A 17,073-nucleotide genomic window follows, 5' to 3' on the forward strand; every position below is an offset into this window, starting at 1 on the left:
TCATCATCACCATCATCATCATCATCATCATCATCATCATCATCACCATCATCATCACCACCATCATCATCATCATCACCATCTTCATCACCACCATCATCATCATCATCACCACCATCATCATCATCATCACCATCATCCTCACCATCACCATCTTCATCACCACCATCATCATCATCATCACCATCATCCTCACCATCACCATCTTCATCATCACCATCATCATCATCACCACCATCACCATCATCATCTTCATCATCATCATCATCACCATCATCTTCACCGCCATCATCGTCATCTTCATCATCATCATCATCATCTTCATCATCATCTTCATCACCACCATCATCACCACCATCATCATCATCTTCATCACCACCATCATCATCTTCACCACCATCATCATCATCATCTTCATCATTACCATCATCACCATCATCATCATCATCATCATCACCACCATCATCATCATCATCACCATCTTCATCACCACCATCATCATCATCATCATCATCATCATCACCATCTTCATCTTCATCATCATCACCATCATCTTCACCGCCATCATCATCATCTTCATCATCATCTTCATCACCACCATCATCATCTTCACCACCATCACCATCACCATCTTCATCACCACCATCATCACCATCATCATCATCACCACCATCACCATCATCATCTTCATCACCATCACCATCTTCATCATCATCATCATCATCATCATCATCACCATCATCATCATCACCACCATCTTCATCACCATCACCATCTTCATCATCATCACCATCACCATCCTCATCCTCATCTTCATCACTGATCAGCTGACTCAGGACCGGAACCGGTCCCGCTCTGAGTCTCAGCCGGTTACATAAACACATAACATCCCGGTGAACAAACAAGTAAACAAACAACTCGAGCCCTCGTGAGCGACTCACCCGAAGTCGGCGTCCACGGACTTGAAGAAGAACTTGAGGTTCGGTTTGTTCAGAACCTGCTTGAAATCCGCCAGGGTGACGCGCTGCGCGGGCACGCTGAGCCGGACCAGGTACGGGGTGTCCTGGTCCTCCAGGTGGTAGATGACCCGGGTCCCCTCCGCCATGCTCGCCCCCGTGCAGGAGCCCGGCGCGGCCCCGGACCTGCGCGAGCCTTCAGCGGGATGCTGAGAGATACAGACACCTGCGCGTGTCCGGGTCCAGCTGTTCGCCCACGTGACCGCCCGCCCGTCTGTCCCGCTGTGCGTGTGCGCGCAGGTGCCGCGGCTCCCGGCTCGGTTCCGGTCCAGTTGTGTCGGTCCAGCTGCGGCGTGTCTGATGCTCAGTCACCTCCGCCGTCACCGCCGTCAGAAAGTGCACGGACACTACGTCACTTCCTGGTTATCCCTTCAAAATAAGAGTTAGAGGAGCCCGGACTCAGAGATGCGTCACACGTGCACGAAGTGTGCGTGTAGTGGCCATTTGTCCATAAAAAAAAACAAATTAAACTTAAACAAAATCAAAAGACCACTGATGCACCATGGGGGATGTGGTTTAACGCAGGCAAAAAGAAGATGAATGTCCAAAAATTAATTCTTGCGTTTTTCTGATGATTTTTTTCCAAACAATAAAACAAACAAAAGAAGAAAGAAAACCTGCTGCTCTCTCCTTTTTCCCTGGTAACAAACCATCGGTCCACCCCGGTGCATGCTGGGACTCCAGGTTCCCAGTGTGACCCAATTAGCAAAATATTCTAAAACAAAAAACTAACAAACAATATTAGCAAGAAAAATCTGATCTAAATAAAGCACTGAAATGAATCAAATAAAGTTACTCATAATTAGCTAATTAAATTTACAGCTAGAACCAAAAAACAAAAACTAACTTTGTAAAAAGCTCCTACAGTGCGCATTGACTCATTTCAGGTTTCAGAGCCTAAAACTTTCTGACCCTAAACTCCACCTGAACTGCAGAGTTTAGATCAAACCGAATCAAATCTGAAGGATTTTAACTTCCAATAAAAACAAAGAGCATACATCAACTCAATCTTTTATTGTGAAGGCACATTAATGGTCAAACTTGCAGACATCAAAAGATCTGTTATTGTCCGACTTCCAATTTCCGGTTTCACCTGCAAGTAAAAGCCGGAAGCGGATTCAAATCCTTTCAAAGTAAAAGTACCCAAACAGAGGAGGTTTTAAACATGACATAAAAAAAACTTTTTGATGATTTGTTAAAGAAACAATAAATAAATTTGTTTACAAACACGTGGCTCAGTATTAATGATGTTAAGTTTCAGATTATTTCTGATGAACAGAATAATTCAAATGAATTATTCTGTTTTATTCATTATTTTTTACTTTAATCTGAAAGTTTAATCAGAAGGGAACAGGAAGTAGAAATCTGAGGTTTCATTCTGACGAGGCGTTCATGTCTGCTGGGAACTCACAGTTGTTCAGATCAGTGTTTTTTTTGGTTCCAGGTGAGCGAACCAGAGTTCAGACACAAACAGGAGCTTTTCTGCTGCTGGTGGAGTAAAAACGGCCCCCGGAGGGGCAGGAAGGCCACTCAGGTGAAGGCGTCTGCTGGACCTGAGGGTTCTAAGTCCTGGTCTGCAGCCGGGTCGGACCAGATGGAGGTAGGGTTCAGTGGAACTCGGTTCTGTTCGGAGGCAATGAACGCAGCGGTTCTCATCTGGACCTGTGAGAAGGTGTCGTCTCTGATGAGCAAAGAAAACCTTTTGATTTCAGTTCTTCTGTCAATCACTTGGACAAAAATAGCATTTTCTTTTTCTTTTGATTCAACCACAGGTCCTGGTCCTGGGATCAGTCTGGTTCAGGCACACGGCAAAAAAGCCATTAACTGTGGTGGTAATAAGTCAGCTCTCAGCTAATCAGATCGCAGCTCTGAAACAGCTGAAGCAATAGCAGCTCGGAGGATTCTGCAGGAGGAACATCAACAAAGATGTCCGAGATGTGAAGACACGGTCACATGACACATGACACGGTCACATGACACATGACACGGTCACATGACACATGACACGGTCACATGACACATGACACGGTCACATGACACGATCACATGCCATGGTCACATGACACATGCCACAGTCACATGCCACGATCACATGGTCACATGACACGGTCACATGACACGATCACATGCCACGGTCACATGACACATGCCACGTCACATGCCACGGTCACATGACACATGCCACGGTCACATGCCACGGTCACATGCCACGGTCACATGACACATGCCACGGTCACATACCACGGTCACATGACACATGCCACAGTCACATGCCACGGTCACATGCCACGGTCACATGACACATGCCACGGTCACATGCCACGGTCACATGCCACGGTCACATGACACATGCCACGGTCACATGCCACGGTCACATGCCACGGTCACATGACACATGCCACGGTCACATGCCACGGTCACATGCCACGGTCACATGCCATGGTCACATGACACATGCCACAGTCACATGCCACGATCACATGACACATGACACGATCACATGCCACGGTCACATGCCACGGTCACATGACACATGCGACGGTCACATGACACATGCCACGGTCACATGCCACGGTCACATGACACATGCCACAGTCACATGCCACGATCACATGACACGACACGGTCACATGACACGGTCACATGACACATGCCACAGTCACATGCCACGATCACATGACACGACACGGTCACATGACACGGTCACATGACACATGCGACGGTCACATGACACATGCCACGGTCACATGCCACGGTCACATGACACATGCCACGGTCACATGCCACGGTCACATGACACATGCCACAGTCACATGCCACGATCACATGACACGACACGGTCACATGACACGGTCACATGACACGGTCACATGACACGGTCACATGACACGATCACATGCCACGGTCACATGCCACGGTCACATGACAGCTGAATAAACACTCAGCGGCGTGAGGAGGATCCACCGTTAGCCACACCCCCGGTGAGGGCCGCAGTTTGAGTCACATTCTGTGGAGCTTCCTGTCCGTGTTAAACTAAGCTGTCACTCATCAGCCAATCACAGCGGGTCACGCTGAGACGTTGACGTCCCGCAGAGCAATGGTGGTAGCTGTCCCAGCAGCGGTGGAGGTGGTTGCCGTGGCAGCAGGCAGCTGCTGTGGGGGGGTGGAGGGGGAGGGGGGAATGACGGATGGGACCAGGTTGTTTTGATTGGTCGGCGCCGCTGCGGTCTGGAACAGGATCTGCTGCAACGTACGTCTCAGGTTCGGGTGCAGGCGGCGCTGCGTCTGGTAGAAGATCTCTACGGCAACGCACTTCATCACCCCGGCAACCAGGTCCTCGTACAGCGGCACCGTGTACATCCTGGATGTCTACAGAGAGGAGAATGTTAGCTCAGGTGTGTGTACAGGTGTGACGCACAGGTGTGTGTACAGGTGTGTGTACAGGTGTGTGTACAGGTGTGTGTACAGGTGTGACGCACAGGTGTGTGTACAGGTGTGTGTACAGGTGTGTGTACAGGTGTGACGCACAGGTGTGTGTACAGGTGTGTGTACAGGTGTGACGCACAGGTGTGTGTACAGGTGTGTGTACAGGTGTGTGTACAGGTGTGTGTCACCTGAGGTGAGGTCTCACGTGTTCTTACGTGTTTGTGCAGAAAGGCTCGGACTCGCGGCAGGTCGGGGTAGAACGCGTTCCTCACCACCATTTGCAGCCAGCGGATCTGGACTTCAGCATTCAGACCGTCGAACAGGGACGAGTAGCAGCCGGACAGACTGGCCATCACATCTGGGACAGACAGACGATCACTGATCAATAACCTCTGATCAGGCTGCTACAGCAGCACAGGATCAATACACCCCTTTATCTAACAATAACCATCGTGGTAGCTTCGTGGTAGCATTGTGGTAGTATGGTGGTAGCATTGTGGTAGTATGGTGGTAGCATTGTGGTAGTATCGTGGTAGCATTGGGGTAGCATCGTGGTAGCATTGTGGTAGTATCGTGGTAGCATTGGGGTAGCTTCGTGGTCGGATCGTGGAAGTATCGTGGTAGCATCGTGGTAGCATTGTGGTAGCATCGTGGTAGCATCATGGTAGCTTCGTGGTCGGATCGTGGTAGCATTGGGGTAGCATCGTGGTAGCATTGGGGTAGCATTGTGGTAGTATCGTGGTAGCATTGGGGTAGCTTCGTGGTCGGATCGTGGTAGTATCGTGGTAGTATCGTGGTAGCATTGGGGTAGCATCGTGGTAGCATCGTGGTAGCTTCGTGGTAGTATGGTGGTAGCATCGTGGTAGTATGGTGGTAGTATGGTGGTAGCATTGTGGTAGCATCGTGGTAGCATCGTGGTAGCTTCGTGGTAGCATTGTGGTAGTATGGTGGTAGCATCGTGGTAGCATCGTGGTAGCATTGCGGTAGTATGGTGGTAGCATCGTGGTAGCATTGTGGTAGTATGGTGGTAGCATTGTGGTAGCATCGTGGTAGCATCGTGGTAGCTTCGTGGTAGCATTGTGGTAGCATCGTGGTAGCATCGTGGTAGCATCGTGGTAGCATCGTGGTAGCATTGTGGTAGCATTGTATCGTGGTAGCATCGTGGTAGCATCGTGGTAGTATGGTGGTAGCATCGTGGTAGCATCGTGGTAGCATTGTGGTCGTATCGTGGTAGCATCGTGGTAGCATCGTGGTAGCATCGTGGTAGTATCGTGGTAGCATCGGGGTAGCATCGTGGTAGTATCGTGGTAGCATCGTGGTAGCATCGTGGTAGCATTGTATTGTAGTAGCATTGTGGTAGTATCGTGGTAGCATCGTGGTAGTATCGTGGTAGTATTGTATTGTAGTAGCATCGTGGTAGTATCGTGGTAGCATCGTGGTAGCATTGTGGTAGCATCGTGGTAGTATCGTGGTAGCATCGTGGTAGCATTGTGGTAGCATCGTGGTAGCATCGTGGTAGTATTGTATTGTAGTAGCATTGTGGTAGTATCGTGGTAGCATCGTGGTAGCATTGTGGTAGCATCGTGGTAGTATCGTGGTAGCATCGTGGTAGTATTGTATTGTGGTAGCATCGTGGTAGCATCGTGGTAGTATCGTGGTAGCATCGTGGTAGTATTGTGGTAGCATTGTGGTAGCATTGTGGTAGTATCGTGGTAGCATAGTGGTAGCATTGTGGTAGCATTGTGGTAGCATTGTGGTAGCATTGTGGTAGCATCGTGGTAGCATCGTGGTAGTATTGTATTGTGGTAGCATCGTGGTAGTATCGTGGTAGCATAGTGGTAGCATCGTGGTAGCATCGTGGTAGCATCGTGGTAGTATTGTATTGTGGTAGCATCGTGGTAGTATCGTGGTAGCATAGTGGTAGCATTGTGGTAGCATTGGCCTGAAATGTACCGTGTGGTAGCGTTAGCCTGAAACGTACCGTGTGGCAGCGGCGACAGGTCCAGCATGCGGTCCAGGAACAGGACCACCTGGAAGGAGCTCCAGGCCGACAGGTCGTAGGTGGCGAGCGCCTGCAGGTCGGGGGGGCGGGCGCTCCTCCACAGGTCGCACAGGTCCTGGACCCGCCCGGTCAGAGAGCCCCCTGCTGACAGGTCCGGCTCAAACGGGGGCGGCCCGCAGCCGCTCAGCCAGCGCTCGAACTCCAGACCTGAGGCGCCACACAGGAAGTGATGTCACTCAGGGGGAGGGGCCACAGGAAGTGATGTCACTCAGGGGGAGGGGCCACAGACTGGATGACACTCACCTTCTCTCTGAGCGACGGCGGCGTCCTGCAGCTCTGGGAAGTAACGCAGGAAGTAGTCGATGAGGTCCTGAGCCACCACGCTCTGAAACTTAAACTCTGAGATGTAGTCCTGCGCACGTACACATGCACGCACACACACACACACACACACACACACACACACACACACACACACACACACACGCACACACACACACACACACACACACACCTGTCTCAGTGTCTACAGGCAGAGGAGGAACATTAACTTGCATATCAGTCAGAATAACAGGTGTACAGGTGTGTGTGAGCCCAGATGTTCAGGTGTGTGTGAGCCCAGATGTTCAGGTGTGCTGACCCTGAGGAAGCGGTCGAAGCGCCTCACGTCTCCGCTGAGGTCTGACAGGTACGACACGAAGCAGAAGCCTTTCTCGTAGGTGAACAGGTTCATCAGAGTGCTGGGGTTCACACCTGGAGGGGGGGGGGGCAGGATTAGTCACACCTGTGCAGGTGCAGGTGGAGGCCACACCTGTGCAGGTGCAGGTCACAACTGTGTAGGTGCAGGTCACACCTGTGCAGGTGCAGGCCCCACCTGTGCAGGTGCAGGCCACACCTGTGGGCATGTGTGCTCATACCTGCTTCAAACTTGACCTGCAGCTTGCTCACAGGGTTGTTGTCTCCCAGCAGACGCAGCTGCCGGTGCAGGGCGTCCAGCCGGACCACGGTTTCCAGGCAGGTGAACGCCTCACCTGCAGACAGGGGGAGGGGCACCGTTACTGCGGCGACCACAGGGGGAGGGGCAACGTTACTGCGGCGACCACAGGGGGAGGGGCACCGTTACTGCGGCGACCACAGAGGGAGGGGCAACGTTACTGCGGCGACCACATCGGGAGGGGCAACGTTACTGCGGCGACCACAGGGGGAGGGGCAACGTTACTGCGGCGACCACAGGGGGAGGGGCAACGTTACTGCGGCGACCACAGGGGGAGGGGCAACGTTACTACGGCGACCACAGAGGGAGGGGCAACGTTACTGCGGCGACCACAGGGGGAGGGGCAACGTTACTGCGGCGACCACAGGGGGAGGGGCAACGTTACTGCGGCCACAGCTGCGTGGGCAGCGCTGCCACCAGGCGTGCTCACCGTACGCCTCGGTGGTGATCCTCCGCTGGGCGTAGGTGGCGAGGCCCTCGCTCAGCCACATCTCCTCCCAGGTGGCGTTGGTGACGGCGTTGCCGAACCAGCCGTGCGCGATCTCGTGGATTACGTCGATCAGCAGGAACTCGCTGCTCTCCAGGATGGAGGCGATGATGAAGGTGAGACACGGGTTCTCCATGGCAACAATGGGGAAGGAGGGGGGGAGGAAGATGATGTCACACCTGAGGAGGGGGAAGGGGCGGAGTCAGTGCTGTAGGGGCGGAGTCAGTGCTGATCCTGGACCTTTTAAATAAAGCTTAATAAAGGCTCACCTGCCCCACAGGTACGGGCCGAACAGGTCCTCGGCCACGCCAAGCCAGCGCTCCACGCTGCCGCCCAGCTTCTTCACCGCACAGGACAGCAGACATGGCTCCGCCCACACGCGACTTCTGCACAGGGATTGGACGAAGACACAGATCTGAATCTGAGGGGTTTTTCTGACATTAAACCATTTTTCAGGTGAAACCGTTTCAGGTGCTGCATGGGGGGGATGTGGGCGGAGCCTGAGCCCTAACGAGGAGCCGCTCAGGTCCGTCCGGGTAAGACTGACCGACCTCGGGCCGACGTCCACGTGCTGTAGCTCCCCGGCGACCAGCGCCACCAGGTAGGACGGGACGGGAAAGTCCATGGAGAACTGGAAGAGCCGATCCTGTTTGGAGTAGGAGCTCCGAGACGCGCTCATCAGAACCGTCACGCCGTCTGGGACCTGAAGACGAGGAGAGAACATATGGAGGGTTAGACTTTCAGCAGATCTTTAAACAACATTTTTGGATGATTTTCTCAGATTTTACACCGACCTTTTGGGTTAGGGTTAGGGTTAGGGTAAGGGGAGGGGTTAGGGTCAGAGGTCAGGACTCAGCCGTAGGGGGTCAGAGGTCAGGACTCACCCGTACGGTGGCCGTGTACGTGCTCTTCACGGCAGGTGTGTCGAAGCAGGGGAAGAAGGAGCGGTTGCACACCGAGTGTCCCTGGGTGAAGACCAGCGGACGAGTCTGACCGCAGGTCAGCTCCGAGTCCAGCCACCAGATCTGAGGACACAAAAACAACATCAGATCAAACTCAGTTTAAATCCAAAAACAAACCAGTCCAAAACCCAAGTCTAAAACCAGTCCAAAACCAAGTCTAAAACCAGTCCAAAACCAAGTCTAAAACCAGTCCAAACCAGTCTAAAACCAGCCCAAAACCAAGTCTAAAACCAGTCCAAACCAGTCTAAAACCAGCCCAAAACCAAGTCTAAAACCAGTCCAAACCAGTCTAAAACCAAGTCCAAAACCAAGTCTACATTCAGTCCAAAACCAAGTCTAAAACCAAGCCCAAAACCAACCCAAAACCAAGTCTAAAACCAAGTCTAAAACCAGTCCAAAACCAAGTCTAAAACCAGCCCAAAACCAAGTCTAAAACCAGCCCAAAACCAAGTCTAAAACCAGCCCAAAACCAAGTCTAAAACCAGTCCAAAACCAAGTCTAAAACCAGCCCAAAACCAAGTCTAAAACCAGCCCAAAACCAAGTCTAAAACCAGCCCAAAACCAAGTCTAAAACCAGCCCAAAACCAAGTCTAAAACCAGCCCAAACCCAAGTCTAAAACCAGCCCAAACCCAAGTCTAAAACCAGTCCAAAACCAAGTCTAAAACCAGTCCAAACCAGTCTAAAACCAGCCCAAAACCAAATCTAAAACCAGTCCAAACCAGTCTAAAACCAAGTCCAAAACCAAGTCTAAAACCAGTCCAAAACCAAGTCTATATTCAGTCCAAAACCAAGTCTACATTCAGTCCAAAACCAAGTCTACATTCAGTCCAAAACCAAGTCTAAAACCAGCCCAAAACCAACCCAAAACCAAGTCTAAAACCAAGTCCAAAACCAAGTCTAAAACCAGTCCAAAACCAAGTCTATATTCAGTCCAAAACCAAGTCTACATTCAGTCCAAAACCAAGTCTACATTCAGTCCAAAACCAAGTCTAAAACCAGTCTAAAACCAGTCCAAAACCAAGTCTAAAACCAGCCCAAAACCAAGTCTAAAACCAGCCCAAAACCAAGTCTAAAACCAGCCCAAAACCAAGTCTAAAACCAGCCCAAAACCAAGTCTAAAACCAAGTCTAAAATCAAGTCTAAAACCAGCCCAAAACCAAGTCTAAAACCAGCCCAAAACCAAGTCTAAAACCAGTCCAAACCAGTCTAAAACCAACCCAAAACCAAGTCTAAAACCAAGTCTAAAACCAAGTCTAAAACCAGTCCAAAACCAAGTCTAAAACCAGTCCAAAACCAAGTCTAAAACCAGTCCAAACCAGTCTAAAACCAGCCCAAAACCAAGTCTAAAACCAGTCCAAACCAGTCTAAAACCAGCCCAAAACCAAGTCTAAAACCAGTCCAAACCAGTCTAAAACCAAGTCCAAAACCAAGTCTACATTCAGTCCAAAACCAAGTCTAAAACCAGCCCAAAACCAACCCAAAACCAAGTCTAAAACCAAGTCTAAAACCAGTCCAAAACCAAGTCTAAAACCAGCCCAAAACCAAGTCTAAAACCAGCCCAAAACCAAGTCTAAAACCAGCCCAAAACCAAGTCTAAAACCAGCCCAAACCCAAGTCTAAAACCAGCCCAAAACCAAGTCTAAAACCAGCCCAAAACCAAGTCTAAAACCAGCCCAAACCCAAGTCTAAAACCAGTCCAAAACCAAGTCTAAAACCAGTCCAAACCAGTCTAAAACCAGCCCAAACCCAAATCTAAAACCAGTCCAAACCAGTCTAAAACCAAGTCCAAAACCAAGTCTAAAACCAGTCCAAAACCAAGTCTATATTCAGTCCAAAACCAAGTCTACATTCAGTCCAAAACCAAGTCTACATTCAGTCCAAAACCAAGTCTAAAACCAGCCCAAAACCAACCCAAAACCAAGTCTAAAACCAAGTCTAAAACCAGTCCAAAACCAAGTCTAAAACCAGCCCAAAACCAAGTCTAAAACCAGCCCAAAACCAAGTCTAAAACCAGCCCAAAACCAAGTCTGAAACCAGCCCAAAACCAAGTCTAAAACCAAGTCTAAAATCAAGTCTAAAACCAGCCCAAAACCAAGTCTAAAACCAGCCCAAAACCAAGTCTAAAACCAGTCCAAACCAGTCTAAAACCAACCCAAAACCAAGTCTAAAACCAAGTCTAAAACCAGTCCAAAACCAAGTCTAAAACCAGCCCAAAACCAAGTCTAAAACCAGCCCAAAACCAAGTCTAAAACCAGCCCAAAACCAAGTCTAAAACCAAGTCTAAAATCAAGTCTAAAACCAGCCCAAAACCAAGTCTAAAACCAGCCCAAAACCAAGTCTAAAACCAGCCCAAAACCAAGTCTAAAACCAGCCCAAACCAGTCTAAAACCAGCCCAAAACCAAGTCTAAAACCAGTCCAAACCAGTCTAAAACCAGCCCAAAACCAAGTCTAAAACCAGTCCAAACCAGTCTAAAACCAGCCCAAAACCAAGTCTAAAACCAGTCCAAACCAGTCTAAAACCAGCCCAAAACCAAATCTAAAACCAGCCCAAAACCAAGTCTAAAACCAGCCCAAAACCAAGTCTAAAACCAGCCCAAAACCAAGTCTAAAACCAGCCCAAACCCAAGTCTAAAACCAGTCCAAAACCAAGTCTAAAACCAGTCCAAAACCAAGTCTAAAACCAGCCCAAAACCAAGTCTAAAACCAGTCCAAAACCAAGTCTAAAACCAGTCCAAACCAGTCTAAAACCAGCCCAAAACCAAATCTAAAACCAGTCCAAACCAGTCTAAAACCAAGTCCAAAACCAAGTCTAAAACCAGTCCAAAACCAAGTCTATATTCAGTCCAAAACCAAGTCTACATTCAGTCCAAAACCAAGTCTACATTCAGTCCAAAACCAAGTCTAAAACCAGCCCAAAACCAACCCAAAACCAAGTCTAAAACCAAGTCTAAAACCAGTCCAAAACCAAGTCTAAAACCAGCCCAAAACCAAGTCTAAAACCAGCCCAAAACCAAGTCTAAAACCAGCCCAAAACCAAGTCTAAAACCAGCCCAAAACCAAGTCTAAAACCAAGTCTAAAATCAAGTCTAAAACCAGCCCAAAACCAAGTCTAAAACCAGCCCAAAACCAAGTCTAAAACCAGTCCAAACCAGTCTAAAACCAACCCAAAACCAAGTCTAAAACCAAGTCTAAAACCAGTCCAAAACCAAGTCTAAAACCAGCCCAAAACCAAGTCTAAAACCAGCCCAAAACCAAGTCTAAAACCAGCCCAAAACCAAGTCTAAAACCAAGTCTAAAATCAAGTCTAAAACCAGCCCAAAACCAAGTCTAAAACCAGCCCAAAACCAAGTCTAAAACCAGCCCAAAACCAAGTCTAAAACCAGCCCAAACCAGTCTAAAACCAGCCCAAAACCAAGTCTAAAACCAGTCCAAACCAGTCTAAAACCAGCCCAAAACCAAGTCTAAAACCAGTCCAAACCAGTCTAAAACCAGCCCAAAACCAAGTCTAAAACCAGTCCAAACCAGTCTAAAACCAAGTCCAAAACCAAGTCCAAAACCAAGTCCAAAACCAAGTCTACATTCAGTCCAAAACCAAGTCTAAAACCAGCCCAAAACCAACCCAAAACCAAGTCTAAAACCAGTCCAAAACCAAGTCTAAAACCAGCCCAAAACCAAGTCTAAAACCAGCCCAAAACCAAGTCTAAAACCAGCCCAAACCCAAGTCTAAAACCAGTCCAAAACCAAGTCTAAAACCAGTCCAAACCAGTCTAAAACCAGCCCAAAACCAAATCTAAAACCAGCCCAAACCAGTCTAAAACCAAGTCCAAAACCAAGTCTAAAACCAGTCCAAAACCAAGTCTACATTCAGTCCAAAACCAAGTCTACATTCAGTCCAAAACCAAGTCTACATTCAGTCCAAAACCAAGTCTAAAACCAGCCCAAAACCAACCCAAAACCAAGTCTAAAACCAAGTCTAAAACCAGTCCAAAACCAAGTCTAAAACCAGCCCAAAACCAAGTCTAAAACCAGTCCAAACCAGTCTAAAACCAGCCCAAAACCAAGTCTAAAACCAGCCCAAAACCAACCCAAAACCAAGTCTAAAACCAGTCCAAAACCAAGTCTAAAACCAGCCCAAAACCAAGTCTAAAACCAGCCCAAAACCAAGTCTAAAACCAGCCCAAACCCAAGTCTAAAACCAGTCCAAAACCAAGTCTAAAACCAGTCCAAACCAGTCTAAAACCAGCCCAAAACCAAATCTAAAACCAGTCCAAACCAGTCTAAAACCAAGTCCAAAACCAAGTCTAAAACCAGTCCAAAACCAAGTCTACATTCAGTCCAAAACCAAGTCTAAAACCAAGTCTAAAACCAACCCAAAACCAAGTCTAAAACCAAGTCTAAAACCAGTCCAAAACCAAGTCTAAAACCAGCCCAAAACCAAGTCTACATTCAGTCCAAAACCAAGTCTACATTCAGTCCAAAACCAAGTCTACATTCAGTCCAAAACCAAGTCTAAAACCAGCCCAAAACCAACCCAAAACCAAGTCTAAAACCAAGTCTAAAACCAGCCCAAAACCAAGTCTAAAACCAGCCCAAAACCAAGTCTAAAACCAGCCCAAAACCAAGTCTAAAACCAGTCCAAACCAGTCTAAAACCAGCCCAAAACCAAGTCTAAAACCAGCCCAAAACCAAGTCTAAAACCAGCCCAAAACCAAGTCTAAAACCAGCCCAAAACCAAGTCTAAAACCAAGTCTAAAATCAAGTCTAAAACCAGCCCAAAACCAAGTCTAAAACCAGCCCAAAACCAAGTCTAAAACCAGCCCAAAACCAAGTCTAAAACCAGCCCAAAACCAAGTCTAAAACCAGTCCAAACCAGTCTAAAACCAGCCCAAAACCAAGTCTAAAACCAGTCCAAAACCAAGTCTAAAACCAGTCCAAAACCAAGTCTAAAACCAGCCCAAAACCAAGTCTAAAACCAGCCCAAAACCAAGTCTAAAACCAGTCCAAACCAGTCTAAAACCAAGTCCAAAACCAAGTCTAAAACAAGCCCAAAACCAAGTCTACATTCAGTCCAAAACCAAGTCTACATTCAGTCCAAAACCAAGTCTAAAACCAAGTCTAAAACCACTCCAAAACCAAGTCTAAAACCAGTCCAAACAGTCTAAAACCAGCCCAAAACCAAGTCTAAAACCAGTCCAAAACCAAGTCTAAAACCAGTCCAAAACCAAGTCTAAAACCAGCCCAAAACCAAGTCTAAAAGCAGCCCAAAACCAAGTCTAAAACCAGTCCAAACCAGTCTAAAACCAGCCCAAAACCAAGTCTAAAACCAGTCCAAACCAGTCTAAAACCAAGTCCAAAACCAAGTCTAAAACAAGTCCAAAACCAAGTCTACATTCAGTCCAAAACCAAGTCTACATTCAGTCCAAAACCAAGTCTAAAACCAAGTCTAAAACCAAGTCTAAAACCAGTCCAAAACCAAGTCTAAAACCAGCCCAAAACCAAGTCTAAAACCAGCCCAAAACCAAGTCTAAAACCAGTCCAAACCAGTCTAAAACCAGCCCAAAACCAAGTCTAAAACCAGTCCAAACCAGTCTAAAACCAAGTCCAAAACCAAGTCTAAAACAAGTCCAAAACCAAGTCTACATTCAGTCCAAAACCAAGTCTACATTCAGTCCAAAACCAAGTCTAAAACCAGCCCAAAACCAAGTCTAAAACCAGCCCAAAACCAAGTCTAAAACCAGCCCAAACCATCGTACACACAGTAGGGGGTTCCTTACCGCCGGGCCGTCCGTGGTGGTGTAGCGGACCGTGATCTGGATCAGCCGGCCGGGCTTCACCGCCGCGGTGGGCAGACTGATGCAGAGCGAGGAGCCGTAGTCCGTGAAGGGGTCCACCCGGTAGGTGAGGGAGGCGGGCTCCGGCTGCCCGGGGACCTTACAGTCTATGGAGTGGATGAGCAGGGACGGGTGAGAGTCCAGGACCAGGGCGCAGACGCCGGGCTGCACCGGGACCAGGTCCAGGACCAGCCAGCCGCTCATCTCCTTCAGCGCAAAGTTCAGCCGAAGGTCCAGGTGGAGGTGACTCAGCCGGAAGCACCGGAAGTTCGAGGCCGAGGCCACGTCCACCAGAGGGCAGCGCGGGGCCCCGGGACCAGGACCAGGACCGGCCGAGGGCCGGTTAGAGTCCCCAACAAACCGGGGCCCCGAAACCGGCACCGATTTACGGCAGCAGCAAAGCGAGGTGGGAGTCTGCTGGAGCTCTGCCATGGTGGCCTGAACCTGGGACTAAAGTCCGCTTAGACCTACCTGGGCTAAACCTGGGACTGAAGCCCACTTAGACCTGGTTTAGTCCTGGGCTAAACCTGGGACTAAAGCCCACTTAGACCTGGGCTAAACCTGGGACTGAAGCCCACTTAGTCCTGGGCTAAACCTGGGACTAAAGCCCACTTAGACCTGGGCTAAACCTGGGACTGAAGCCAGCTTAGACCTGGGCTAAACCTGGGACTAAAGCCCACTTAGACCTGGGCTAAACCTGGGACTGAAGCCAGCTTAGACCTGGGCTAAACCTGGGACTGAAGCCCACTTAGACCTGGGCTAAACCTTGGACTGAAGCCCCCTTAGACCTGGTTTAGTCCTGGGCTAAACCTGGGACTGAAGCCCACTTAGACCTGGGCTAAACCTGGGACTGAAGCCCCCTTAGACCTGGTTTAGTCCTGGGCTAAACCTGGGACTGAAGCCCGCTTAGTCCTGGGCTAAACCTGGGACTGAAGCCCCCTTTAATCCAGATCCACCTGCTTCCTGAGTCCTTTAAACACAGATCCACCCCACACAGAACCGAGCTTTGACAGCCCAGTTTTAACCGGTTTAGACCAGTTTAAACCCAGTCCAAATAATTCTAACCTAACTGAAACTGATCCGGTCCAACAGACTCAGAAACTCGGGAACAGAACCAGAAACAGAACAAATTCAACAAACTTTTAAATTCACTTTTAAACCGTCGGAAAAAAACGTCTGAAACCGGGTCAGAACCTTCAGCTTTCCGAGCCGACACTCCCGAACTGAGCCGAACCGAGCCAAACCGAGCCGAACCGCGTTCGGAGCCGGTTTTAACGGCATCAGCAGCTCGGTAAAGCGGCACCTTGAGCTGGAAGTGAGGGACAGAAATAGCTCGGAGGAGCTTTAATGTCGGAGTTAGAGGTCAAACCGGCCAGTTAACCAACTTAACTAGTTTAACTGACCTGGTTAGCACAGCCGGCTAATCAGCCTTCAGCCTAATGAGCCTTCAGCCCACATTCAGCATTTTGTGGAGCTTCAGAGGAGAAACATTTAGGTAAAATCCATCAGGAAGCAGGAACCAGAGGAACCAGAGGAACACCGACTCCTCTCGCGGGGCTCAGCCCGGCGCCCTGCGCGGCGGCCCGGGTCACGGAGTCCAGCTCCTCCCGGTGGTTCGGTCACAGCCAGAGTCCGAGGACCGGGACACAGAGGACGGGTTGGGCCGAACAAAAGGGACCGGAGCCGCCGCCGGAGCACCGAGGAGACTCCTCTGCGGGCAAAACAGGAAGTAACTACCGCGGGGAGAAAGTTTCTGCAGGCCGCTGGGGGGCGCTGTGGAGGCGGGGAGAGAGCCGGGGCCGGTCCGGGGGAGGCTGCACCCATCCGACCGGCTACTGGTGGTTTACCCACAGACAGGGGCGGTCCTAGAAGCGGGCCAACCGGGCAGGCGCCCGGGGGGTGGGGAAAAAAAAAAAAAAAAAAAAAAAAAAGGGGGGGGGGGTTCCTGGTTACGTTTCTGCCACAGTTGTTTTTCGGCAGAGCGGCACCCCCATCTTCCCCCTCCCCTTGGCTTGTCCCATGGTGGGAAAGCATCTGGACGCCTGTACAACCCACTGTCCTCTATCTGTCATCATCACGCTCTGCTTATTGTATATTTCTAATAAAGCTTTCCAAATGCTCTACATTCCCATTAGGTTTGTTTGATTCTGTGTTGTGTGTGATGAACCGAATAAATTACCAAGATATGGTGGTAGGTAGTCGTGGTGGTCAACTGGTCAAGATGAAATGTCTCAGTGACAGTCAGTCTCACCTCTGGCGTTACGTTAGCTGAGCAACGCAGCACAGTGCAGGGTTTGTGCAGGGGGGGGTTCAATATTTGGACGAGGAGGTGTTCGTCTGTCGAATCGTAAAC

At 49.4% G+C, this 17,073-nt stretch overlaps 2 protein-coding genes across 3 annotated transcripts in view; both read right to left on the reverse strand.

The window, feature by feature from the left end:
* dvl3b (dishevelled segment polarity protein 3b) overlaps window positions 1-1,336 on the reverse strand; it is a 35,422-nt gene extending 34,086 nt beyond the window's left edge. The window contains exon 1 of the mRNA XM_075472682.1: window positions 942-1,336. Within this exon, the coding sequence (XP_075328797.1) occupies window positions 942-1,105 (164 nt within the window). The 5' untranslated portion in view covers window positions 1,106-1,336. The remainder of the gene's footprint in view (window positions 1-941) is intronic.
* Window positions 1,337-2,015: 679 nt separating this feature from the next.
* On the reverse strand, window positions 2,016-16,491 carry rnpepl1 (arginyl aminopeptidase like 1). Of its 2 annotated transcripts, XM_075472684.1 has the most exons (12): window positions 15,531-16,491; window positions 14,664-15,485; window positions 8,810-8,950; window positions 8,477-8,628; window positions 8,195-8,311; window positions 7,869-8,104; window positions 7,362-7,475; window positions 7,085-7,197; window positions 6,748-6,856; window positions 6,424-6,651; window positions 4,658-4,800; window positions 2,016-4,385 (listed from the first exon to the last, which is right to left on the reverse strand). In XM_075472684.1, exons 2-12 carry the CDS (start codon window positions 15,150-15,152, stop codon window positions 4,083-4,085), a joined length of 2,145 nt encoding a protein of 714 aa, XP_075328799.1. In that variant the 5' UTR covers window positions 15,153-15,485; window positions 15,531-16,491; the 3' UTR covers window positions 2,016-4,082. The 2 variants fall into 2 exon arrangements, with proteins under 2 accessions (XP_075328799.1, XP_075328798.1); XM_075472683.1 differs by having other exon boundaries at window positions 14,664-16,491.
* Window positions 16,492-17,073: the final 582 nt, after the last annotated feature.

The sequence above is a fragment of the Odontesthes bonariensis genome, chromosome 9 (genome assembly GCF_027942865.1).
Source record: "Odontesthes bonariensis isolate fOdoBon6 chromosome 9, fOdoBon6.hap1, whole genome shotgun sequence".
NCBI lineage: Eukaryota > Metazoa > Chordata > Actinopteri > Atheriniformes > Atherinopsidae > Odontesthes > Odontesthes bonariensis.

What these genes read in the sequence shown, in the direction of transcription:
- rnpepl1 (XM_075472684.1), bottom strand. Translation starts at nt 15,152, where the DNA reads ATGGCAGAGCTCCAGCAGACTCCCACCTCGCTTTGCTGCTGCCGTAAA. An exon ending in CGTACACGGCCACCGTACGG is followed by an intron (nt 8,629 to 8,809) that starts GTGAGTCCTGAC and finishes CCTCGTCTTCAG; the next exon opens with GTCCCAGACGGCGTGACGGT. An exon ending in GGCCCGTACCTGTGGGGCAG is followed by an intron (nt 8,105 to 8,194) that starts GTGAGCCTTTAT and finishes CCCCCTCCTCAG; the next exon opens with GTGTGACATCATCTTCCTCC.